The 25,287-nt window shown below is 48.9% G+C and overlaps 9 protein-coding genes across 10 annotated transcripts; 4 read left to right on the top strand and 5 right to left on the bottom strand.

Moving 5' to 3' along the window:
* The first annotated feature begins 85 nt into the window (after window positions 1-85).
* On the top strand, window positions 86-1,444 carry LOC120446158 (WD repeat-containing protein 5). The gene is made up of 2 exons (XM_039626989.1): window positions 86-224; window positions 289-1,444. The coding sequence occupies exon 2, from the start codon at window positions 329-331 to the stop codon at window positions 1,358-1,360; it is 1,032 nt and encodes a 343-aa protein (XP_039482923.1). The 5' UTR covers window positions 86-224; window positions 289-328; the 3' UTR covers window positions 1,361-1,444.
* A 144-nt stretch (window positions 1,445-1,588) lies between these two features.
* Window positions 1,589-4,535, top strand: LOC120446157 (sodium-independent sulfate anion transporter). 2 transcript variants are annotated; one of them, XM_039626988.2, is made up of 9 exons: window positions 1,589-1,748; window positions 2,117-2,416; window positions 2,480-2,704; window positions 2,773-2,888; window positions 3,079-3,382; window positions 3,441-3,743; window positions 3,809-3,954; window positions 4,017-4,187; window positions 4,247-4,535. In XM_039626988.2, exons 1-9 carry the CDS (start codon window positions 1,733-1,735, stop codon window positions 4,451-4,453), a joined length of 1,788 nt encoding a protein of 595 aa, XP_039482922.1. In that variant the 5' UTR covers window positions 1,589-1,732; the 3' UTR covers window positions 4,454-4,535. The 2 variants fall into 2 exon arrangements, with proteins under 2 accessions (XP_039482922.1, XP_039482921.1); XM_039626987.1 differs by having other exon boundaries at window positions 2,098-2,416.
* Window positions 4,536-4,864: 329 nt separating this feature from the next.
* LOC120446427 (sarcosine dehydrogenase, mitochondrial) lies at window positions 4,865-7,750 on the bottom strand. Its single transcript, XM_039627390.1, has 3 exons — window positions 6,133-7,750; window positions 5,936-6,078; window positions 4,865-5,847 (listed from the first exon to the last, which is right to left on the bottom strand). Exons 1-3 carry the CDS (start codon window positions 7,708-7,710, stop codon window positions 4,884-4,886), a joined length of 2,685 nt encoding a protein of 894 aa, XP_039483324.1. The 5' UTR covers window positions 7,711-7,750; the 3' UTR covers window positions 4,865-4,883.
* Window positions 7,751-8,707: 957 nt separating this feature from the next.
* LOC120445446 (POU domain, class 4, transcription factor 2) lies at window positions 8,708-11,648 on the top strand. The gene is made up of 3 exons (XM_039625883.2): window positions 8,708-9,010; window positions 9,260-9,621; window positions 11,256-11,648. The coding sequence occupies exons 1-3, from the start codon at window positions 8,935-8,937 to the stop codon at window positions 11,565-11,567; spliced, it is 750 nt and encodes a 249-aa protein (XP_039481817.1). The 5' UTR covers window positions 8,708-8,934; the 3' UTR covers window positions 11,568-11,648.
* Window positions 11,649-12,160: 512 nt separating this feature from the next.
* LOC120444839 (probable peroxisomal acyl-coenzyme A oxidase 1) lies at window positions 12,161-15,798 on the top strand. The gene is made up of 8 exons (XM_039624796.2): window positions 12,161-12,610; window positions 13,366-13,525; window positions 13,582-13,874; window positions 13,932-14,227; window positions 14,287-14,903; window positions 14,966-15,071; window positions 15,135-15,287; window positions 15,347-15,798. Exons 1-8 carry the CDS (start codon window positions 12,487-12,489, stop codon window positions 15,605-15,607), a joined length of 2,010 nt encoding a protein of 669 aa, XP_039480730.1. The 5' UTR covers window positions 12,161-12,486; the 3' UTR covers window positions 15,608-15,798.
* A 13-nt stretch (window positions 15,799-15,811) lies between these two features.
* LOC120444840 (dolichyl-diphosphooligosaccharide--protein glycosyltransferase subunit 2) lies at window positions 15,812-18,242 on the bottom strand. The gene is made up of 4 exons (XM_039624797.1): window positions 18,102-18,242; window positions 17,694-17,932; window positions 16,352-17,633; window positions 15,812-16,292 (listed from the first exon to the last, which is right to left on the bottom strand). Exons 1-4 carry the CDS (start codon window positions 18,112-18,114, stop codon window positions 15,922-15,924), a joined length of 1,905 nt encoding a protein of 634 aa, XP_039480731.1. The 5' UTR covers window positions 18,115-18,242; the 3' UTR covers window positions 15,812-15,921.
* A 173-nt stretch (window positions 18,243-18,415) lies between these two features.
* Window positions 18,416-19,093, bottom strand: LOC120446577. The gene is made up of 2 exons (XM_039627598.2): window positions 18,900-19,093; window positions 18,416-18,844 (listed from the first exon to the last, which is right to left on the bottom strand). The coding sequence occupies exons 1-2, from the start codon at window positions 19,003-19,005 to the stop codon at window positions 18,546-18,548; spliced, it is 405 nt and encodes a 134-aa protein (XP_039483532.1). The 5' UTR covers window positions 19,006-19,093; the 3' UTR covers window positions 18,416-18,545.
* Window positions 19,038-21,312, bottom strand: LOC120446576. The gene is made up of 3 exons (XM_039627597.2): window positions 20,853-21,312; window positions 20,587-20,792; window positions 19,038-20,527 (listed from the first exon to the last, which is right to left on the bottom strand). The coding sequence occupies exons 1-3, from the start codon at window positions 21,206-21,208 to the stop codon at window positions 19,140-19,142; spliced, it is 1,950 nt and encodes a 649-aa protein (XP_039483531.1). The 5' UTR covers window positions 21,209-21,312; the 3' UTR covers window positions 19,038-19,139.
* A 299-nt stretch (window positions 21,313-21,611) lies between these two features.
* LOC120447220 lies at window positions 21,612-24,058 on the bottom strand. The gene is given in 5 exon segments (XM_039628739.1): window positions 21,612-23,030; window positions 23,172-23,546; window positions 23,719-23,779; window positions 23,782-23,818; window positions 23,820-24,058. Coding segments are annotated over 5 exon segments (1,884 nt in total). The 5' UTR covers window positions 23,850-24,058; the 3' UTR covers window positions 21,612-21,649.
* Window positions 24,059-25,287: the final 1,229 nt, after the last annotated feature.

Raw genomic sequence — 25,287 nt, 5'->3', positions numbered from 1 at the left:
TAATAAAACGAAATGGCGCGCTCTTTTTAGTTATCAGTGCATGTGCACTTTTCAAGTGTTAATTAGAAAAGAAAAACCAGCTCAGCATTTGTAGATAATGAATAAATTAAATAACAATACGCACTTAAAAATTAGTTGGCAGTTGGCAAATAAAGTTGGCAGGCCGACAAAAATCCTTTTTACAAAATGTCAGCGCCATTTTGACATCTAAGCAACTGTCATCCGTAAGCTAATTAAACAGCAAGTGAATTTTCCAAACCGCCTAATAAATTTGCAAATGTTTTGCAGGCTTCCTAAGCATTGAATCCAAGGGGGAAAGAATACAATTATGGAATTGGCTGAAACAACGGCTTCTGGAAATCCCGAAACGGAAACCACCATTACGGAGGCTGCTTTTAATTCCTTTAAGATGCCGTTGCTACCAAGTCAGCTTTTTCAGAACTCCGTATCTCCGGGCTACGCCATTAAGAGCTCGCTTCTCGGCCACAGTGGCAGTGTTACGGGTGTGAAGTTCAGTCCGGATGGCGAGAACTTGGTCAGCAGCTCCGCCGACAGGCTTCTCAAGCTCTGGGACGTGAGCGCAACCAGATGCATCCAATCGCTGGCCGGGCACGAACACGGAGTCAACGATGTGGCCTGGTCGGCGGCTGGACTCCTGGCTAGTTGCAGCGACGACAAGACCGTGCGTCTCTGGGATACTCGCAGCCAGCGCTGCGTTAAAGCCCTGAAGGGGCACGGTAATTTCAGTTTCTCCTGCTGCTTTAATCCGCAGGCCAATCTGCTGGCCACCACGAGTTTTGACGAAACAGTGCGCCTTTGGGATGTCCGCACTGGCAAAACGCTCAAAATCGTCACCGCCCACCAGGATCCCGTCACCTCTGTGGACTTTAACCGCGATGGCAGTTGTTTTGTCACCAGCAGCATTGATGGACTAGTGCGCCTATGGGACTCGAGCACCGGACATGCGCTGAAGACTCTCGTTGACGTTGACAACATACCGGTCGGATACGTGAAGTTCTCCCCGAACGGCCGCTACATCCTGTCGTCCACGTTGAACAACACCCTTAAGCTATGGAACTACAATAAGCCCAAGTGCCTGAGGATCTATCGCGGCCATGTGAATGAGTCGTATTGCTTGACCTCCAACTTTTCTATCACCGCCGGTATTTGGATTGTCTCCGGCAGCGAGGACAACACGCTGTGCATCTGGAATCTGCAGACGAAGGAGCTGGTCCAAAAGGTGTGCACGCAGGGCGACCGGGTGTTGTGCAGCCATTGCCATCCCACGGCCAATGTGATTGCTACCGGCGCCCTGCAGAATGAATTTGCCATCAAAATCTGGCAGAGCAGCGAGCAGTAGTACCAACAAATAACTAAATCCCACTGATGAGCTTGTAATTATTTTCTTTATATCAATAAGCCGGCCATGCTTTAAGCCAAACACGAAGGTTGTCTTTTTGTAATTGTTTATCAACTGACTCGTAGAGCGAACCAGATACGGCGGTACTGGTACCTGCGCTTGTAAATCTTATATGGCCAGAGTGTGCGAACGCGATTGCTTTCGGTCCCTAATGCCGTTGGACGACGGCGATCAGAGCGGCAGTCGCGTTTGGAGCAGCATATTGAGCGGACGCATTTGCTCCTCTGCTTTGATTATACCCATTGCTCAACAGCCGGTTTCCCTATCGTTCTCGGAACTAAAGGCCGGTTTAAAGCTGGAGAGCCACCCGCGATGAGAGCCGATGAGGGTGAGTAACTGATCCAGGGTTTTTCCGGAAGCAGTACGGCGATCAGGGTCAGTTGATTTATACGCGTCCAGCGTATGAACCGGTAGGAAAGTGGGTTGTAATCGTATAAAATACGTGCCAATTCATAAACGAGTATCTGCATGCGCCTTATCTGCGTGGGGTAGTCCAGGCTATTAGGCGATAAAATGACCAGCCCAAAGTCAATATAAACGTCTGATCGACAGATGTACGAACAAGTTGCTGCCAGGCAAGATTAGCCGCACGGGGAGCCTTTTATGTTTGTCAAGATAACCCCTCCCCGTGCGGCTAATCTTGACAAACATAAAAGGCTCCCCATCTCTCATCCAAGGCTTGTTTTCGATTCGCAGATAATCTGTACCGGGAGCAGATGCCCGATGTGGGCTCGCTTATCAGGGATGGCGGTCGCAAGCTGTGTCGCCCGTCCACCGTGACCAACAAGTTCCCGATTCTGAAGTGGCTGCCTCGCTACCGCTTGGAGTACATCATGCAGGACTTCATCGCGGGATTCACGGTGGGCCTAACAACCATTCCCCAAGCGATTGCCTACGGGGTGGTGGCCGGCTTGGAGCCGCAGTACGGCTTGTACTCGGCCTTCATGGGCTGCTTCACATATATCGTGTTTGGTTCCTGCAAGGATGTCACAATTGGTGAGTCAAGAGCTCGTATGGGCTAGGATCTGGTATCGGTGCTAATTTCACAATATCCACTAGCCACTACCGCCATCATGGCTCTAATGGTCAACCAGTATGCCACGATTAGTCCGGATTACGCGGTGCTGGTGTGTTTCCTAGCTGGTTGCATTGTACTTCTTCTTGGATTGCTCAACATGGGCGTGCTGGTCAGGTTTATCTCGATTCCCGTAATCACTGGTTTTACGATGGCGGCAGCCACCACAATTGGTAGTGCCCAGATCAACAACATCGTGGGTCTGACCAGTAAGTTGCGAAATTTCTAATTTTCTTAATATTTTTATTTATCTGAAATATAAATGCAATGCGAACAGGTCCTTCAAATGATTTACTGCCCGCCTGGAAGCATTTCTTCACCAACTTGACGTCAATTAGGCTCTGGGATGCCCTGCTGGGTGTCTCATCTCTGGTGTTCCTGCTGCTCATGACGGTGAGAAGGAAATAAAATCGAGATTTCATTAAAAGTTGATATCAATTTAAACCAATCAACAAAATTCTCGCAGCCGATCGATTGAACACACACTTGTTTGCGGGTTAAAAACCTTAAGATGCATCATATGTTATTGTTTTATATTTTGTAAAAAACATTTAACTAATTTCTGAATTTTATTCACTTTCAGCGTGTTAAGGACATCAAATGGGGCAACCGCATATTCTGGAAGTACCTCGGCCTCTCCCGCAACGCTTTGGCTGTGATCTTCGGCACCTTCTTGGCCTATATCCTCAGTCGAGATGGGAATCAGCCCTTCCGGGTCACTGGAAACATTACGGCCGGAGTGCCGCCCTTCCGGCTGCCCCCCTTCAGCACCACTGTAGATGGAGAGTACGTGTCCTTCGGCGAGATGATCAGCACTGTCGGCGCTTCCTTGGGTTCCATTCCCTTGATCTCGATCCTGGAAATAGTCGCCATATCGAAGGCATTTTGTAGGTATCATTTGCACTGATTCTAAAGCAATTATACTAAGGAATTCATTATCTTCAGCCAAGGGAAAAATTGTGGACGCTTCGCAGGAAATGGTGGCACTGGGCATGTGCAACATCATGGGCAGCTTTGTGCTCTCCATGCCCGTAACTGGATCCTTCACCCGTACGGCTGTGAATAATGCCAGCGGTGTGAAGACACCTCTGGGAGGTGCAGTCACCGGTGCCCTGGTGCTCATGGCACTGGCTTTCCTTACCCAAACCTTCTACTTTATACCCAAATGCACGCTGGCTGCAATTATCATAGCGGCCATGATATCGCTAGTGGAGCTGCACAAGATTAGGGACATGTGGAAATCCAAAAGTGAGTTCTTGCTGGATTAGTTTGGTAGCTAGACCTACTATACCTACTCTGTCTTACCTTTCCAGAGAAGGATCTGTTTCCCTTTTTGGTTACTGTTCTTACCTGCATGTTTTGGAGTTTGGAATATGGAATACTGTGTGGCATTGCTGCCAACATGGTATACATTCTATATAGCAGTGCACGTCCCCATGTAGACATCAAACTGGAGAAGGTGAGCCTATCCTATCTTATCTAGATGCATTTCACACAAGCTAACATATCATTGTCTACCAGATCAATGGACATGAAGTGAGCGTGGTGGATGTGAAGCAAAAGCTGGACTACGCATCGGCTGAATATCTCAAGGAGAAGGTGGTGCGATTTCTGAACCACCAGAATGGCGAGACCCAGTTGGTGGTTATCAGAGGCGAGGAGATCAACTCCATTGACTACACAGTGGCTATGGTAAGTGGACTTCAGAAAGCGCACAAGCTGATAGATAATAATGTTTGCATTCCTATCAGAATATTGTCTCGATGAAGGGCGATCTGGAGGCCCTTAACTGCGGCATGATTTGCTGGAACTGGAACATCGCCTGTGCCGGAGTCGTCTGTCGTCTCAACAACGATCTCCGTCCCATCTTCAAGTTCGATTTGTCGCTGGAGGAGGTGGTAGCTGGCCACTTCGATAGTCCGTCCAACACGGCCTCCACCGTTACCATCGACGCCTGAGGAACCTAGTTGATTATCACTAACATATATGCTGAAAGTATTGCAACAAGATAACAATTATACGAAATTTCATTTAAGTGAAGATATCCACTTGAGTGGCGACAGTTTGTCTGGCCGAGGAGTCCAAGTGCTCTAAAATTACGTCTGAAAGGGCATATCCTTCGCGGAAACCGAGAATGATGTCATAATAGTTGGACACAGAAATTAATTGAGCCGTAACCGCAACCATTTCGGGTAACTGGTAACCAGCAGACTGCCTGTCTGCCTTCAACACGACCTTTCTTCGAACCTCTATCCATGGCGAAAGTAATTTATGACCCTCCATGTACGGCAGGCACTTCAACAATATAGTGAGTGGCCGTAAAGAGAAATGTTGAGAGAAATTCCCTTCGCAGGGTAAACCAGTTCTTGGAAGTGAAAAGGCTCATCTTTATTTATTGGGCTTGGACTCGGATGCATAGTTACCGAGAACGCGTTGGCCGGTGGGATCGAATGGGCTGCGCAAGTGGCAGTCGGCGCGGTATTTCTTGCCCAAGATGTCCACCTCGTACTCCCCATTCCTAATGTAATCAGCATCGATTATCTGTCCATCTGGTCGCGAGATGTATGTCTGTCCGAGGGATTTTTCAAGCGTATAGGCATATTCAGCTCGTCGCAGGATGCCCACGGGTTCGCCATTCCGGTAAACACCCTCCAAGCCCCAGATGGGCACCTGATCCCGAAGCGTCAAGTAGACCAGTCGCTTCTTCAAGCCCTCAGCTCGTTGCTTTTGGATGGCCACCTTGCCACGGTAATCCGCACCCGTTTTGCGACATGTGAATCCCAAGCCAGCTTCCAGGGGAGTATCATCCGGTCGCAGGTCGAAGCTCCACAGATGATAGCCCTTTTCGCTGCTGAGCGAATACAGGGATCGGTAGCCCGCATTGCGCAAATCCTCTACTGCTCCCGCCTTCATCAGATTGCGATAGACGGCAGCACAATCCTTCTTGGGCACATGCAGCTCGTATCCCAGTTCTCCCACAAAGCTCACCCGCAGCAAGCGGAGACCAACATCTCCGAACTTGGCTAATCGCGTGCTGTTGGGAGCCACGTGCTCGTCGGACAGATCGCAGTCGATGAGGGGCTGCAGGATCTTCCGGCTGTTTGGTCCTTGAATAGAAATCACACCCAGCTCGGCAGTTAGATCCTTGAGGCTCGCATTGAATCCTTTTCTACGGATCTCCGCCAGCAGAGCGCTGTACGTGTAGAAGGCGGAGGCGCCACCAGCCACAATATAGAAGCCCTGGCCATTGAACTTGGGATTGTGGACCTCTCCGGAACCGGGCGCCAGTCGGGAAATGGTCACATCGGCCTCCACGCCGCCGGCATCGTTTAGAGCACAGGTGTAGACAGTTCTGAAAGAGAGGTTTTACTTTGTTAGAAGGAATTCTGAAGTCTACCAATGAGTAGCTATGTACTGGACTACTTCGAAGTGGGACTTACTTGCTGGGATCTCTGTTGGTATTGGCGGAGAAGAGCCAGTCAGCGGCCTCCTGGGCTTCTGGACCATCCAGAAGCAGCTTGGCGAAGTAGCTCATGTTGAAGACCACGGCGTTATTCCGGCACGCCAGTGCCTCCGATCCGATCTGAAGGATTTATTATTATTTAAGCATTCCAGTTGAGCTACTTAAGGTACTTACGAGATCGTGGTGCTCCGAGAAGCGGCTGTAGTGCAGATCCCCATCCAGAACTCTCTCGTACTCGCTGTCCTTGTTTCGCTGATGGCCATAGCTGCCGTACCAGTCATAGGGTTGAACCACCGCCGTCTTGGCACCGGAGGGCAAGAAGAAGCCAGGCCGCTCCCAGCCCTGCTTCTCCTCCATTACGGCGCCTGCCTTCATCATCTCGTCGTGCAGCGGATCCTTTTGGAAATCACGGCCCGCCAGAGGTTGATCATACTTGAAGACCATGCTGTAGTTCTTCACGTAGCTCTCGTGGGACTTCTCCCTGATCCACTGGGTGGCTTTGCCCTGCTCCTGGGTGAATCTGCGCAGATCGAAGCCAAACATGGGCAGCTCCGGTTGACCATTAATGACCCACAAGGCGGTCTGCTCACCGCAACCACCGCCAAACATCATGCCAGCTGAATTGAAGCCACAATTATGGTAGAGTCCATCAAGGTTGGGATCCGGACCCATCAGGGGTTTGTGGTCGGGCGTAAAGGATTCCGGACCGCAAACCGTGCTCTTCACGCCATATTTGGCGTAGCTGGGACACAGCTTTTGGGCACCCTCCACATGAGTCTCGAACACAGACCAGTCCAGTTCGTAGAGTCCGAAATGAAAGTCCTTGGGCACGGGTTCCAGCAGGATGGGATTGGGTTCGTAGCCACCCATGCAGATGGCGTCCCCTTGGATGCGGAAGTAGGTGGAGTAATCGTGATCCCTGATGTTGGGCAGTCCTCTCACTCCCGGAATGGATTCGGACACAATATAAGCATGCTTCATTGGCACCAGGGGCAGATGAGTGCCGTGCTTGGCCACCAGATCACGACCCCACACCCCTGTGGCATTCACTACCTTCTCAGCTTTGATGTCTCCAAAGGGCGTGGACACGCCCACCACCTTCTTACCCCTCGCAGTCTGTTCCAGCAGTAGGTCATCCACGTCGCAATTCTCGATTACCTGTGCTCCCAGATTGGTGGCTGCCTTCTTGAGGGCCGAACACAGCATTGCCGGATCCATGACACCATCACCCGGCGAATAGAGAGCTCCCACAAAAGCGGACGGATCGAGAAGGGGGAATAGCTTCTGGGTGTCCTCGGGACTCAGCACTTGGTTTTCGATACCCAGAGCCGAGCCCACAGTGGCCAGTCTGCGATACTCATCCAGTCGCGTTTCATTGTGAGCAATGAAGATGCCACCGTTTTGAATCCATCCCGGATCCAGCTCCGTTTCCTCCTCCAATTGCTGGAGCATGCGACGTGAATTAGCCAGCAGCTGTATATCCACATCGTTGGGACGCAGGCGCCACAGCAATCCGGCCGTGTGCCAGGTGGTTCCGGCCGTAAGTTGGGCGCGTTCCAGGAGCACGGCCCTGACGCCACGTCGTGCCAGGTGATACAGTGTGTGACAGCCCGCCGAGCCACCGCCAATTACCACAACATCTGCTGAGCCTGGCAGGGATCCACTTGGGTCCTTTCGCACTCCTCCATCTTCCCTCACTTGCTTGCTGATTCCGCGGCGCGAAGCCTGCTGCAGGATGCGATGGCGCCACATCTCGAAAACTGCCGAGCGCGACGACTTTAGAATCTCAACTATATTCCCTAGTTGAAAACACAATACCGCATGGGTAATCTCGCGCTGAATTGATCGGATAACCCATGGTTCAGCATCCTGATAGCTCCATCCATGACTGAAGGCCCTAATCAAGGCCAAGTGTTTGGGGTCACAGTGGTCTTCTTATCTGGAATTGGAGGCGTGGCAAGTATTAAAATTAGTTCGCAGCTTCCTAGGTCAAAAAACAATTTAATCTGACCAATATTAGTTTAATTAAAGATGCGGTTTTCCAACCTATTTAGTTTATAATATTTTAATCCATTAATTTAAATGATTTTCAAAACACTGATTGTCTTTCTAAAAAGCTTTTTAAATAATTTCTATGAAATAGTGGTCGAGGGGTCTGAAGCAAACATGTACATTCTATAAACAAAACAAATGGGTATATATTCTATTTCTTTCCTGAGGTTGAATGTACATATATTATACATATATCTAAGTGTTTGAGTATTTTGATTTCCTGCAGAATATTTGAAATTACAAAAAAGTTCTCGGAACTGTAAATTCCCCACCATAAGCACTCAAATGACTTCCAAGGCGACCCCAAACAGGATACGCAGTTGAACCCCAGGATTATAATCTCTTCGGATCTGCCATAAATGACTATTTCCAAATGCACTGCGAGATCAGAGATCGATACCAGGTGGTGCCATCTGGAGCCGGAGGCTTGGCACGCTTCGCACTCGCTTGTCGCACATCCTTACGGCGCAACGACGCCCCACTCCACCACCCAAATGGACCGGATAAACCGAGCGATTCATTTTGTATTTTCCCGCAGACCGGCGGCGGAACACTGGGCCAATGTGGTGGCAGCCAGAAGGCAAACAGCCGAGAAAGAGACCGCCGATCGCACCATGTGTCGGGATGCCTCCGCCAATTGGGACGGCTTGCGGAGCGTGGGCGTGCCTGCCAAGGTGCCAGAAATAGCCGGAATCTGGAGAGCCGCGCACTGAGGAGCAGAGTGCTCAAAAAGGAGACTCTCCCCGTAACCCTTGACAGAAGTGCTCTATGTGCCACGCAGATCGGACGTATTTGACTCGCCACAGATTGGTTTCGGTTCGGTACGGTTCCGTTTTAAGTGAGAAAGAACTGGGTGATTGGAAGTTTATACCCAATTTGAATATATTCCAAGTGATTTTTGTGATACCATCTGGTTTTTGAACAATGCCACGCAAGAAGCGCGCCTCCAGCCCCATGGATATGTTTGATGACGACTTCGACGAGGATGCCAGTTCGCAAAGTAAGTGCGATTATATATAATATAGGGAATAGGTGTTAAGGGAAGTTCTTTTGTAATAAATTCTTACTAAGTTGTTGCTATAATACAAACTTGGTTTTTGAAACTACATATTTCATGGAGGCATAGATGCAATTACTTATACCTAATGTAGATACGAATGAAACTATTTGTTGGTAATTAATCTCCAGTTATTAAAGCTCTTTTAAGTGTATCTACAATATGTAATTAATGACCTATCTGAACTTGTAGGCTCACAGCCGCCGGTGCAGCGAAATGCGGCCAATGCCCGGGAGCGAATGCGTATGCGGGTGCTATCCAGCGCCTACGGGCGATTGAAGACCAAGCTGCCCAACATTCCGCCGGACACGAAGCTCTCCAAGCTGGACACGTTACGTTTGGCCACGCTCTACATCAAGCAGCTAATTACGGCCGTGGAGACAGGCAGCCACTCGCAGAACCACCCGCACCACCCGCACCACCACAGCAGCAGCCAGCAGCACCTCAACCACAGCCACTCGAGCACCACCAGTTCCGATGGCCTGGACACAAGTCACATGGCAGACTCGTCCGGCGGAGGCAATTACCATTTCCACAACAACGGACACGGCATGGTAAGTGTCATGCAATTGCGATCCCCGTGCCCCAATAAGTGATGTCACTGCCACCACTTAACGATGCACTGCATCCGCGGCTGATGGCGTTGGAAAGGCATTAATGAGCCGGCCACTTCAGGTGGAGCTCGTCAGATAATGACAGGTGTCGCAGGGGATTCCCAGTGATAGGCCCAAGATCAATGTTATTTATGGATTTCTGTTTCATTCAGAAGTAATTGCTTGCAGATCGCGATTCTTATAATTTCATGTCTTTTTATGGAAAGCGCAGTTTTGGGATGATAATAAAAACGTTGCTGTTTATTTGTAAAGTCATTAAGGAAATAAAGTAGATAGATATTTTCCATTTAAGTAAAAGGAACTCCATTGAACTTAACGTTTGAAAGCTAGAAAGCATTCAGTGCATATTCGAAAGTTTTACCTTGAGATCATTGAATGTAACATGGAAAACCCACCTTCTTCTTATGTTTAGAATTTAAAAAGTGATACTTCTACAATCTAATTACAAATTATTAAACTCAGTTCGTTTCAAACAAGCGAAGTAGTAAGCAATACTACTCAAAATATAGGGGTAATTCTACACAAATTTAGCGAAATACAGATCCAAAATCCGAACGAATGTGGTGCAACATCTGCTTGGTGATGCCGACGCGATGCGGCGACAAGTATTTCCACCTTTTCTAGATGGAGGTGGACCACAACCGTAACCACATCCACATCCAAATCCCAAGACCGGAGTCAGCCATTCAGCCGGGCCCCCCACTAGAACGCCGAAATCACATTTTGTGATTTCAGACTGCCTCGCTTTCCTGTCATCCGATACTTTTGTGAATTTCGAAAATATTAAATATGAGTGACAGGCCGATGGAGAAGCGGGCTGGGAACGGAGATGGCACCGCCGCAGACCTGAGGATCTGGATGGGGGGCACTAGTTAGTCTTTTTAGTCTTTGCTTTTATTTTTAAAGATGCTCGATGCTTTGAAGCGACAATGTGAATGACATGCGAGCGAAAGTGTCGTCCTCAGTAGTTTTCCCACTCGGATTATTGTAATTAAAATGTAGTCTAACCATGTTTATCCATTCTCGTCCGAAGTTTACACAATCTATCAATGTGGATTCATGGCGCACAACTTATCCAAATAGATGCAATTGTTTACCCACCGAATGCGTGAAAAAATTCAGCAAATACGGCGGTTCCGTCTTGTGCCCATATGGTGGCAAATCAGATCGCTTCGGATCGGATCGGATCGGAGAGTCCCGACCCTATCCGAATGTATCCCATCCACGCGCCTAAGATGATCTGTTGGGAACAACCCATTGGTTCGGTATTTGCTCACTAGCCCTTGCATCTCTAGCATCCCTATATCCCATTTCCATTCCCAATCCCTCCATGTATGGCATACAAATGAGTGTCTCTTGTCCGCAAGTGTTTGGCTGTTTATGTTTTTATAGATGCGTTAATGAGGCTGTTATTGTAGATCTAGATCTGGAGGCGGGGGCACTAAAAACAATCAAAGTTGCGTAAACAAACAATGGCGCTGTCTCGCATGGGTTGTCGTCATATTGTTCCAAATATAGCCCCTGTGGTTTCCACAACTCGTATGATTTATGCCACATTATCTTATGTCTTGCAGAGCTGGCCCTTTGAGTTCCACCAGAGCAGTCGGAGTTTGGCATTTGCCCCATCACCTGCAGCCACCTCCTCCGCGCGCATGGATTGGCAAGCCCTGCATCCGCATCCGCAATCCTATCCAAAGTCGTCCACACGAAGCGAAAGCCATGTGGCAGCGGATCTCAGTTACCATCAGTTGCCGGAGTCGCACAGTCACTGGTATCCGGCGGAAGTGCATCAAATGGAGCCAGCGGCCAGCTGCTCCTATGACTCTGGCATGGGGCAACATCAGCGGGGCATTGCTATAGCCACTAGCCACGCCCATGGCATTTAAGCGGATATTATGAATATTGTTCTCACCCAAGCCAAATGTAATTACCATCTAGTAAGTGTATTAAATCGTGATTTACTTTTACGCACGCCTAAACCTATGCTATAAGGCCAAAGATTGCTGTTACCTCATGATCATTTAGCTAGCAAATATATATCTATGTTTTTAATAAAATGAGCATTTCTCAATTATTTTGAATTGGCGCCAAGTTAGTGCTGCACTGCATCCCTGGCGTTTACAAATGCTGCAGCACTGGTTTTTCTTTTGCAGCCCTGTTCAACAGCTGATTTCGTCACAATACAAACAAAGAGCTGCTAACAACAAAAATAATTCGATTATTTAGGATGCATTCAGATACTCTACTTTCTACAAAAGCGGCTAATTTGAAACTTTCAACGTGTGTTATTATTGCATGTTTTATTTACAACGCGTAGTGCCTTTAAAACTTTGATTGCACAAGAATTACACGAACAAAGAAGCGTTTAAAAAGTATTTTATTAAACTATGCAACATATGGAAAGAAAGTGCCCAAGTACTCTGCACATGTAGTGTATTTATTTTGTGTATTTACTTATAAATGTGGAGCAACAACAATGGCCTGAGAATAATAATTGTGCTGCAGATTATTTCAACACAAAAGCCAGCAAATTACATGTGTATTTTCGCGGTTAAAGTTCACGTCGTTCGCCAGCAAGCATCGACGATTAGATTCCGTATTGGTATAGCTGGATCAGATCAGCACTCCATAATCTCAATCTCCACTGGGCTTCCGTTCAACGGCAATTGAGTGACCAAACGACCACTGAGCGCAGCAATCAGTCAGTACGCGATATTCACCGAAGACGGACGCCTTGCGGTGGCTCGTTAATCCATACAATCCATAACCTGTTTACGTGACTTGAATACTGTGCCGCACAGCAAAATGCCAGCCAAACCAGTGAATCCCGATCTGCAGAAGGAACGCAATACGGCCACCTTCGATGTCCGGGAGTTCTCCGTTCTGTGGGCCGGCGGCGAGGAGCGCTACAAGGAGAAGAAGGCACTGGGTGAGCCAGCTTAGATTTAATAAAACACCGGATTGCAAGCTTCTCCGGTGACCCCGACAGACATTCACATAAACTGGTCGCTGAGAGCTTTGTATGAGCTTGGCGCAATCGCGTTTCCACACAGTGGATGCGAGAAATTGTGCCAAAAGCATGACTTGGCAATTAGACTAGGCTTGAACGCATTTACAGCTAATCCAAACTCTGGAGCTAACTATCAAAGCCACTGATAAATTCTCAAAAACTAAGATAGTACTGATCGAATCACTTGTTTTGCCATCCTGTCAACTTCTTTGTTTTGATACGCTTCTTCTGCGTCCATTCATTCATCCGAATTACTCATTTTGCTGCACGCCAAGAGGGCCAGAGTTCATTAATTATGTATTCCGCATAAACAAGCCGCTACTAGTTAATCGGCACCTATTAGCCAGCTCATAAGTTATTAATCTTTGAACTTCGCACGAAACGCGATCAATCCCAGAAGCCGTGTACTTTGAATGTTTGCAGCTACCCACCCATCTATTTCCAGAGCCACTTGAAATTGGTTTAGCTGATAGGTTTATCTGACAGATTTGCACGGTCGCTCGGGGCATCATAAATGGACAATGCCCAGTGACTCCCACGAATTAGCAAAGAATACTGGCCACTCATGGTTACGCAGCGAAAATCAACAATGCTTATCTTAATAGCACCTTCTAAAATATTAAATCCCTTTCCTTATGGCCCCATCTACTAAATTTCGTTGATCGTTTTGACAGAGAAAATGTTTTTGGAGGATCCGGCGCTGCAGGATGACTTGCCCATTTCCTATTTGTCACACAAGGAGCTCTATGAGCACAGCTTGCGCAAAGCCTGCATTATTGGGGAGAAGATCCGTAAGCTGCGTGCTGATGGCGAGGATGGAGTGGACACTTACAAGTAAAGAAGCCCTCTTAGTTTCGATATACTTCAGATTGTAATGTGTATGTTTTTAGTGCTCTGCTTGGTGGATCCTTGGGAGCAGCTATTCTAAAGGAGGGCAATCCCCTGACGCTGCACTACGTGATGTTTGTGCCCACCATAATGGGCCAGGGCACGATGGACCAGCAGGTGGAATGGCTGAGCAAGGCCTGGGACTGCGAAATCATTGGCACTTATGCCCAGACGGAACTGGGACACGGAACCTTCCTGCGCGGTCTGGAGACCCGGGCTGACTACGATGCCAGCACCCAGGAGTTTGTGATAAACACACCTTCACTCAGTGCATACAAGTGGTGGCCCGGTGGATGTGAGTCTCCTTTAATTTTAACTATCTTACATCTGTATTAAACTTCCGGACTTCCAGTGGGACACACTGCTAACCATGCGGTTGTGGTGGCACAGCTGTATACCAAGGGCGAGTTCCGTGGCCTGGCTCCTTTTATTGTCCAATTGAGGGATTCCGATTCTCACCGTCCCATGCCCGGCATCGACATAGGAGACATTGGCACCAAACTGGGCATGAAGGGTGTCAACAATGGCTATTTGGGACTGAAGAACGTACGGGTGCCTTTGAACAACATGCTGATGAAGAACCAGCAAGTGCTGCCTGATGGCACCTATGTGGCGCCAAAGAACAGCGTGCTTACCTACGGAACCATGGTACTACCACGGATATACACTATTCCTTCAGCGAGATTTTAACCATTTTTAAATTCAAGATGTTTGTGCGTTGTGCTCTTATCCGTGATACCGCTCAGAGTCTGGCCAAGGCATCCACTATTGCCACTAGGTACTCAGCTGTTCGCCGACAGAGTCCCATTGATCCCAATCAACCGGAGCCACAAATCATGGACCATACCACACAGCAGCTGAAGTTGTTCCCCCAGATAGCTAAGGCCATCGTTTTCAAAACGACGGGTGATGGCATCTGGAATATGTACAATGTGATTTCTGGGGAGATTGAGCAGGGTAACTTGGATCGCCTGCCCGAGATGCATGCTTTGTCCTGCTGCCTTAAGGCAATCTGTAGTGCCGACGCTGCCGCCGGCGTGGAAACGTGTCGCTTGTCCTGTGGCGGACATGGCTACATGGACTGCTCGAACTTCCCCACGATATACGGCATGACCACGGCTGTTTGCACCTATGAGGGCGAGAACACAGTGATGCTGCTCCAGACTGCCCGCTATTTGGTGAAGGTCTATGGACAGGCCTTAAACGGAGAGAAGCTGGTGCCCACGGTTTCGTACATAAGTGACGCAATAAACCAAACGAAGTTTGTTAACTTTGACGGATCCTTGACGTCCATTGTAAAGGCCTTCCAGTTCGTTGCCGCCAAGTAAGTATCGACTGGAAAACATTAATTCGCTGGCTGGTTTTTAACTAACATTTTTCTATCAGCAAAACCCGAATTGCCTATGAGCAGATTGAACTGCGCCGCAAGCAAGGTCATGGTATCGAGGTGTCAGCTAATCTATGTGGCACCTTCTTAACAGCAGCTGCAGATGTACGTTTTAACGAAAAATTAATAATTTGATCAGTTCCCTAATTAATTTTATATCACTTGTAGCTCCATGGACGCGCCTTCCTGGCCCAGACTGCCTATACGGAACTTACGGCCTTGTCCCGCGAGGTATCCCCAGAACTAGCTGAAGTCCTTAAAGTGGTGCTGGAGCTTTATCTGGTAGACGCCTGCCTCAACCGCATTGGCGACTTTCTGCGGGTAGGATTCGCAATTAAATCTACTTTTGTATATTTAATGTCAAATGTTTTCTTTAACAGTTTATTGATCTGACTGATCAGGATGTCACGAAACTAGAGGTTCGTCTGGAGAACTGCTTAAAGCGACTCCGTCCGAATGCCGTCAACCTGGTGGACAGCTTTGATCTTCACGATCGCGTGCTGGATTCTGCATTGGGTGCCTATGATGGAAATGTTTACGAGCACATCTTTGAGTCTACCAAGAAGAACCCGTTGAACAAGGAGCCTGTCAACGGGGCATTCCACAAGTACTTGAAGCCATTCATGAAGGCTCACCTCTAGGTTCTTGTCCAATCACTCGGGGAGATTTTCACAACTGTTATTATTGTAAATATACATATATGTTTCCATTGTTTTTGTATTATGCAACTGTCTGCTTAGCAAAAAGTCTGAAAGACAATTATTATATCATAGCTTGTGCAGTTGAAACTAGGCTGTAAAATTATACACAAATAAAATAATATTCAAGTATATTTAAAGGCAGCATTTAGTGTGTGTTTGGGCTTAACTAAATCGCTTTATTAAAGTTTCTTTTCTGATGGAGTTGCAAGATAGAGAGTAGCTCACTTATTGACTGCGTACAATGATAAACGGACTTACGACGCACTTGCCTTTGAGTTACGTTGTGCGTACAGACGTCTCAGCAATCGGTTGCCAGCCAGGAATGTGAATACTGCGATAGGAATCAGCAGGCGTAGTGTCTGGAACATGTTAAGCTGCAGCCAGAACACGAAGAACAGCACCAGGATGCCACCGAAACCCAGGTGAAAGCCAATCGTGCTCGGGGCCAGCGTTAGGTTAGACACGTTGATGCCCAGTTTTCCCCAGAACACGAAAAGCAGAACAAGCGGGGTTATGCACAGTCCGGTGAAGATATCAGACACTATGCGGGGCGGGCGCTTGTCGGGCACACGGAACTGATGGATAATTTCAGGCAGGGGACCAGAAGTGGTCTTAGGTTTGACTTCTGTAACCAGATATGTGGTGAGATTAGTACTTTTCATTATAAATATCTTGCAATGTTACCCTTATCTTCGTTGAATTTCAATTGGACTTCAGCAACCAACCACTCGAAGGAGTTGGACAGGGAGGAATCGCCCACGGTCAAGAAAATGCTGTAGGTGCCGCTCTGGTAGTTGAAGTTTTTGCCATTATTGCCCACATCCATGTCGAATTTGTACGCCTTGCTGCTATCCTGCTCGGCCACAAAGATGATCTCCTTGTCAGTTTTTTTGTTATAGAGTCGAACAAAGGCCTGATGGACAGCCAGAGGCTTGCTGGTGGATTCATCTACAAGAACGGCCTTCAGCAAAAGCTTCTGGGTGCTGTCAGCGGAGAGAACCTCCTGAAGTTTGCCTGGATAGGTCACACTTTGCTTGCGGGTAGCAGCGCTGGCATCTGATTCGGCAATGCCCACCTCCAGAGATTGAACCTTGACGCGGCCGAGAACCTTGAACTGCAGTGTCTGGGTGTAGACACCATCGGCACTCAACTCCGCCTGGTAAACGCCGCGAGTTGGCTTTAAGCTGGCCAAATCAGCCACGTAGGTGGTCTTGTCAGAGGATTTAGAGGCCACAGTGATTTTATCAGCCAAAACAGCGCTGTCCTTCTTGCGAATAACCTTAGCATTGACGGCTTTGGGGGCAGGTGACAAAGGCTTTCCGAGCAGATCCACAACAGCTACATTCAGAGTCGGCGACTGAGCGTCCAACTGCCCGTTGCCAATGAGCTGCACGCAAACGGGAGCAATTTTATCGGCTCCACTGATAGTCTTTAGTGCCTCGATCAGCACATGAGCTCCTTTGGCGGTTTGGACGGATCGGCGGCTAAGGAAGTAGTTCGCGAACTTAACTGCCTGGTCAGCGGTAACGGGCACGGGCTTTTCGAAGGTCTTGCTCACGCCGAAAGCACCATTGATGATCAGGGAGGTGATACTGAGACCACCTTCGAATTGCAGAAGCTTGCCGTCAACTTCATCTGCTTGCACGATGGCATCCTCAACGCGATTAGCGATAAAGGAGGCACCTGCACCCAGAAGTGGCGCAACATTGAAAGCGTATCCCAGGCCGCTGAGTGTGTCGTCCTTCTTGAGCAGTTCTTGCAAACGCTTCACTAGTTTTCCCTGAGTGGCTTCATTGATCTCCACGCCGAGCACTTTGTGGGTGACTACGCGGTAGAAGATCTCCTGCGAGCTGCCCAGCTCCGCGTTAAGGGAACCATATACCTTGGAGAGCAAACTCTCGTCGATCTTTGCGGAGCAGCCCAGGTTCCTGCTAGCACCAATGTAGTAGTAGTCTTTTTCGAAGCTCTGCAAGCAAATGACATAAATAAGGGCCATTCATAAATGGGCGTATCTAGAAGAACCCACGTTCAGCTTGGATTCCGAATGCAGCGTGGCAATCTTCTTGCACAATGGCTCCTTCTGGGTGGCGTCAGTCAGTTGGATGTTGAGGCTGGAGAAGAAGATCGACTGCAGGTCACTAGAGCCAAATCCGTCCACGAACACTTTTTGCAGGCGGCTGAGATCCTTTTGCCCCAGGTGGCTGTCCACTGTGCGGGCGCTCCACGTCGGCCCACTAGCGACCAACACGCAGAAGATGACCAGACCTGGAATTCGATAGAAAAAATAACCATTAGGTTCCAAGTCGCCGGCAATCGCTTAACCACGAAAATCAGAGGGAGACAGCACGAGAGCTGAGACTTTGCTGCCGGCGTTTACACTGAATATGGCGTAAAATTAAAGTTATTCAGCTCAAACACCGAGCTGGATACGCACCTAGCTTAAACATTTTCCTATTTTGTGGTTGCGCTCTCACACGCCACTTATATTCTACAGGAAAATAAAATTAAATCGCTCAAAAAGCACCGCCTGTCCCTCGATATTTTATACACGTCAGCGGCCAAGACAACTATCGATATATTTTTTGATCAACAAACATCGATGGCGAAACGAATAACCAATCGATGGCCGTTGCCTGAGTGACCGTATGCATGCTGTTACTGTTATCTCAACCGTTAACATACATTGAATTTAAAAATAATGTTATTTGCATTTTTAGTAGACATTTTTTTATAACTAAAATCTATTTGTTTATAGATCCGGCATGTCTTTATTCAAGCTGCAAGTTGAATAAAATTTTTATTTAGCTTTAAAAGGAAAGAACAAAGTTAAATAATTTATAGTGGGCACTATTCTTTTTCAAACAATTACAAATAAATTTTAAAGTGCAAACTTTTCAGTACACTGATCAATAGGTCTGGTAATGGAATATTTTCTTTTGAAAGTCTTGGTAAAATCTCCTTCGTGATTCCATACGGTGACGGCAGTGGTGCAGTAGAGTGGATACTTGTTGACCAGAACTTCCTCAGTCTCCTCGTTTTTTGGTGGCACATCCTTGCAGAACTGGTCGTAGTACTCCGTGCGATCCTCACCCAAATCCACTTGGGCGGAGGCCTGTCGGTTGTATTCGGCAAAGAGTTCCTGCCAGAGAAACTGCTCCATGCGATTCTCCCGAGTGGCTGGATTACCATTAGTATTAAAAAAGGACTCCAGAATACTCCAGTTCAAACTTACGCAGCACTTTCTTAATTTTGGGTGGAGCAAAGCTGGCTTGAGATTCCGTGAGTTCCGTTGTGCATGGACCCACTGGGAGTACCAAATTATTGCCACGATCAACCATTGCAGAATGAATTTTTCAATATCCTTTTTCGATCTAATACTAAGGTAAATAATTTATTCGTTTGCCAGTGACAGACTGACGTCTTATACTCTACCTACTTCGATATAACAAACTAGCAAACTAACCGGAAACTGCTAGGCAACGGCCTGGTCCTCATGGCTTTCCTGTTGATTCCCCTGCGTGGAGTCGTCCTCCACTATGAGGGATACCTCCTTGGGCCGGAGTATACAGTAATAAACGATGAGGGTGGCCAGAAATAGGATACCACTGTAAACGATCCACTCCCAGATGAAGCCGAACCACCAGGAATCGAACTCCTCGTTTGCGTACCAAATGGAGGATATGGTAATGTTCTCGACGAGAGTGAGCACCAGGTATCCACCATACCACAGTCGAATGTTCTTGAAGGACACTCGGAATTCCATCAGCACAAATATGTAGATGTAGGCGAGAAGAAGTAAGAACAGGCTGCGACTCCAACCACCACGACAACGGGTTTCCAGTGCCAGGCAGCCCAGCATCAGGGCGTAGTGCACGCCCACCAGGATGAAGAATGCCTTCGGATAGAAGACACAGAAGGTGGACAACGACAGCATCCTCATGCTGATGAAGGCAATCCATCCGAAGAAGGAAACCGTCCTGCCCGCGAAATCATCCTGCTGTATGCCATTCACAATTTTGGTGGGACGCGGGAAGTAAAAGTCCACCACGTCCTTGGGCGTCAGAGGTGATGGTTTGGGTGATTGTGGAATCAGAACACTATGCTCCTCAGTATCCTCGTCCTTGAGCCTGCCCATCAGCAGCTTGGGCGGATGTGGCACATTCTCTTTGATGTACAGCTGGGCATTAACCAGCAGCATGTCCTTGAAGGTTTCCAGTTGGGACAGAGGTCTAGTCACGCGACGACTCTTTCTGTGCTCATTATCCGACATGGTTCGCCGCAAGTCGGGCGTTGGAGGATCATCCTCGGCTGGCTTCAGAACGGGCAGCTCTGGTGGCGCCGTTTTCGGAGGCGGTGGCGGTGCTGGTGTCTCGGGTATGCTGTCCAACACCTCGATGGTGTTCAAGTCGCCCAGGTCCTCGTATCGCACTTTCAGTTTGGGCCTCGTACCCTGTATTTTCTCCTCATCGGTGGCATTGCCTCTTGGACCGGAGTGGAGTAGTGCTCGCGTTTCCAGTTGCTCCAGGCCTTCGTTGTCCACCTCGTCCTCGCCCTGAATATGCAGCTCATGGGTGCCCTCACCTGAATTGGGCAGTGAGCGGCGGGCTCGAAAGTTCTCCATGATCTTGTCGGATTCCGGGAAACTGGTAATTGTGCGCTCCGACTCGCGTTTCTTCCGCTCAGCCTCGCAGCACAGGCGTTCGTTCTGCTCCAGCTGACAGCGATGGGTATCCACCTGTTGTGGTGTGGCCCAAGGATAATGGCGACCCACCCTCCGCTGGCTTTCCATCCGGTGGTAACTGGTGGTTATTGCAGCCAGATCAATGGCTGAGAGCACCAGCGACAAGGACTGAACAGCAGCTAGAAGGAAGCAGTTAATAATTAGGTAATCCTGTGAGGTAATCCTAGATATATCTTACAGGTCTCGTAGTTGCGGAACATATCCTGGACGAGCATGTGGTACAGCTGGAGAATGATTTGTGGAGCTGCCTGGGCGTAAGCCTGAACAAACAGATACAACTCAATGTTGGATGTTTGTGTGGCCTTGGCCAAGCACTTCATGCGCTCCACATCGTCGTCGTCGTGGAAGAGTCCCTCGATGGCCCAAAACAAGCGCGTACAGAACCTTATCGGTTATAGTTATTGAACACGGCAGTGTGACCCACTTTACAGTCCATTGACTCACCTGAAAATCACAAAGAACGGAAACAGGAACAGCTTGAGCAGTCCAATGCCAAGGGCCAAGCATTTATTGCGTTCCGAGCAGGCGCAATCCCTCTGCGCCTTCGAAGCCGCCACCAGGATGAAGGTGATGATGGGGGGCAGGATCACCAGGACCAGGGTGCCAGCTCCCAGTCCCGGCTCCATCTGACTGAAGTGCTGATAGCTCAGGGCCAAATCCGAGGCGGTTTGGACAATGTACACAAGCAGTCCCAGACAGGTGGGCACTATATAGGAGACCCAGATGCGAGTGGGGCTACGAACGGTGTAGCCAAGTATGTGAGGCGGAGGACTGGCCGCATGGACCACCGTGTCGCTCATGATTCCACTTCGGATGGGAGTTCCCCTTTGAGTCTGGTTTTGGAAATGCGTTCTTCACATCTGCAGCTTGCGAAATCCACGGCGATACTGAACCACTATGAGTAACCGCTCTCACAAAACTATTATCAGCCACGAGATAAGATTAAAGTCACCCAAACATTTTTAAGGTGAGCAGTCAGCCGTTTGTTTACGTTTTTTCGCCATGAATGAGAAAGATACAATTGCAGGGTGGACCAGATACTTGTTCTTAAAGATACTTAACATGAAACCCAAGATACAATTGCAGAGTGAGCCAGATACTTGTTCTTAAAGATACTTACCATGAAACCCAAAATACAAGAATACATGTGCAATTATAGTTTTTCCTTTTAACTCTTTTTTATTCCATTACATTAGATAGATTTAAAACAGAATACCAATGGTAGGTGTAGATGCGTTGTCCTAGGAGTCGTACCAGGTCTTCTTCATCCAGTTGGAAGGCTTGCACGGCTCGTCGAGCACCACGAAGGCACCAGGTGGCTGCGTTTGATTTCCGCCTGGCTGCTTGGAGCGCCGACATCCCACGGCGTATTTGGGATTACCTTCGATGATCGACGAGTTCTCCCGACAGCTGGCTGCGTTCTGGAGGACAGATGCTCGTCGGCCGTAGCGGGCTGGCTTTTTGGCCGCATTGCCGCCCACATCGTCGAATCTGGTGGCCAACGGCTGCTCGGGCTCCTTGATCTGCCGCTGACGCGACGTTCTCCGTTTGTGGGGCATCTGCGCTTGCGGCTGTCTGGCCTCCAACGAGGAATCGGAGCTCTTGCGCAGATTCCCCTGGACACCGGCTGGAGCAGCCTCCAAATCCCTGGGCCGCTCCCGCAGTTGGTAGTTGTACTGCGCTCGGCGGTATTCCGGGGTGGCGGTTACCTCTGATGGAGGCACTGTTACCAGGACAGGCGTTTCCAGTTCCTCTTCCGGCTGATGGTGAACGGATGGGGCGTGGCATACGCCCGAGGTGGGCAACCGGAAGCAGGAAGTGGGCTTCTGGACGACGGGTCGGGAACGCGGAAAATCCTGATAGTTATTCCTGTACTCCGGATTAAACTCGATCTTGCCGCGCAGGCGAAGGAACGGCTCCCGGGGCTTTCCTCGCTCCGGCATTTCGGTGATCTGCGGATCTCGGAAGCTCTCGTGGTATTCGGGAATCTCTTTGGTGAACTCCCCGCGCGGACGCAGATGGTCGTCCGTCTTGAGGGACTTCTCTTTGGCCACGTGCTTGGGTGGGTCGATGAATTTGTCGCGATACTCCGGCACCTCCGAACTGGGAGCGCAGGCAGCCTCGGAGCCGGATACGCGCAGGTTGTCGTTCTTCTTGATGGGTGCGCTCTTCGAGTAGTTGGCATACATACGGAAACTGTCCCGGTACTCCGGCACTGCCACGAACTCACCCTGGATCTTGATGCTGCTCATCTGGGGTATGGAGTGCGCCTTCTCGGGGAACTGCTGCACGAACTGGCGACGGTACTCGGAGGGCTCCGGCACCTGGCCGTGCTGCTCGCGATCCACGGCCTGGGCACGCATCTGCAGATGGCATCGCTGCTGCTCCTGGGCAGCCACATCGCGGCGAAACTTGTCCGCGGCCAGTTTGCTAGTGGCTGGCTGGTTCCTGGCCGCCAGCTCCGACTCGTCGAGGAACACCTCGCGTGGCAGTATCTTGGTGCTGGGATCCAGCATGAGGTACGAGGAGTTCTTCATGCCATCGGCGGCATTGAAGCCGTTGCCCTCGCTGCCCTCGCCCAACTGCAGGTTCTCCGGATTGCGGACGGGAAAGGTGCGGGAGCTGGGGGATGGAAATCACTTTACTATTGATTGGTGTGCCTTAAATCTCAGATCAATTAAATGAATATTGATTTCTTCAAATGTATCTCTGGACTATGGATAAGAAGTATTCCAGTGCCAACATGGGTAGCTGATTACTCACAAGCGCAGGTCCTCGGGCGTGTACCAGTGGTATTTCTCCTGGTGCTCCGACAGCAGCTGCATGAATCCCTCCAGTCGCAGCGAGGTGGCGCGCCGCAGCAAGGATCTGGGTCGGGACTGGGTGCCACGGAAGTGCTTGCGGTACTCGGATTTCAGGGAGCCAAAGCTGGGCGCTGGCTCATCGCCGCTGTGCAGGCACACGTTGCTCCGGGTGTGCAGATGGACGGGCTGGCGGCGGCGGAAGTACTTGAGGTCATCGACGGCTATGTACTCGTGCGGATGCTTGATGGCGAACCGGCTGAGATCGCCGGACTTCTGATTGGCTGTGAGATCCGGCTCGGAGAAGGAACGATTCCAGCCAAAGTCGGCATCAAAACTGTGGGTGGGGGATAATGCGAATCCGGTTAGGATCTGCTACACATACATATGTGTGTGGTACATCCGACGCGTCTTGTCTTTGCCAGCGAACTGAGCGGAAAAATTACGGGTATCGCTGGTGGTCGCCACCACAACCAAATAACAGGTAGGTCCCTTAAAAACGGGGCCACCAATTCCCCCATCTCCTCTCGACCTTTGGCAATTGCATTGGCGGAGTTTCGGGAAGGAGGCCGCCATAAGACGGCGCCCGGTTCCAAAAGGCAGCCAGTGGAAGGCATTCCACCACATCCACCTCCCACATCCACCTCCTCGTCCATTTCCATGGAGCAAGAGCCCATGGCGTGCCACGACCAGGTTGCTAGGCACACTCGCCTCACAAACCTCTGTAAACAAACTAATGAATGGGTAAAAAGGGTGAAATTGCTGCAAATTAGAAAATTGTCTATTGCATTCGATGGGAGCAGCAGGTCGCCCGAGCAGAGTCGATCCGCTGGTATCCATTACCCAATCTTTGTAATTAAAATAATTGAATTTAAACCTATTGCCCTAACTCCACATAATTGGCACACGTACTTAAGAACTATTTCTTGAGCAGGATATGCCTGACTCTTGTACAGATTGTTTAGTACATCACTAGATCCTCCATTCCAAACACGATGTCTGGGCATATGTGATAGCTTCCCCACTCCACGGAATGCCAATCGTTAGCTCACAAAATTCCCGACTTTTGTTATTCCTGACAACGCCCGCGTCGCGGCGCCCAAAGGACCTTGGTAGTCCATATACGGAAATGAGTTTTTTGTTGAGGCATTGCCAAGGACTCGTCGCCCAGCAGGCAGGCCATTTAAAATGCACAAGGATTGCCAGTCGGAGGCGAACCTGCGCGCATGCAAATTGCACTTTTTATGGCTCCCGGCAGCGGGCTAAATGTGACCACAAACACCTGTTGCGCACATCGGAATCAAAAAGTTTTTACAACGGCTAAAAGTTCTCACGTGTGGGCAAATGTGCCAGCGAAATGCTTTTAATTGGTGACTGCCAAAATGTTGTACTATCCATAAACCAAAATTCATTGCATGACGCGGGGGAATGTGCGTGATTCGCTCGCTGATTTGGAAACGGAAACAGACAGGAACCTAAAAAAAAAGAAAAGAGAGAAAAACTGCTCGTAACTAGGGCCAAAAATCTGACCTAATTTCTGGACAACTTTCGACCTATGCTTGGTTGGTTCCCCCAAAGACTTCGGAATGGAAAGTCCGGCGAACGAGCAATCTTGACAATGCCAAATGACCTTTGGCTATTTTTAAAGGCGAACCAGCAGTGGGGTAACCCATTTAAATATGCTAATCAGTGTGGCCACTGCGATACCTGGACATACACATAATTACAGTTGCAGATTTATGACGCTTTAATTGCTGTTACACGGCCTAGTCACGCCACAGGGCGTATACGTAATGCAATAAACAAGAATGCACCATTATGTTAACAGCAATGGGAACAAGACAAGGTCAACCGCCGCCGGGATTTCGATTAGGTCTAACATCACTCACTTTAAATCAGTTGCAAGGCAAACTTACTATACAAGTGCCTTTGTGATGGTAAAATGTAGGCACCTAGTTCTGTTCTTTTAAATTTTATGTTTCAGGCAAATACACAATTAAACTCTAAAGGAAATAGCCTTGTTTATACTTAGGCGTATGTCTACTTTTACTAAGGCGTCTCTTCAAAACACATTAATA

Source organism: Drosophila santomea, chromosome 2R (genome assembly GCF_016746245.2).
Source record: "Drosophila santomea strain STO CAGO 1482 chromosome 2R, Prin_Dsan_1.1, whole genome shotgun sequence".
NCBI classification, from domain to species: Eukaryota; Metazoa; Arthropoda; class Insecta; order Diptera; family Drosophilidae; genus Drosophila; species Drosophila santomea.
The sequence above is the reverse complement of the archived record's forward strand: the minus strand, read 5'-3'. Positions and strand labels throughout refer to the sequence as shown.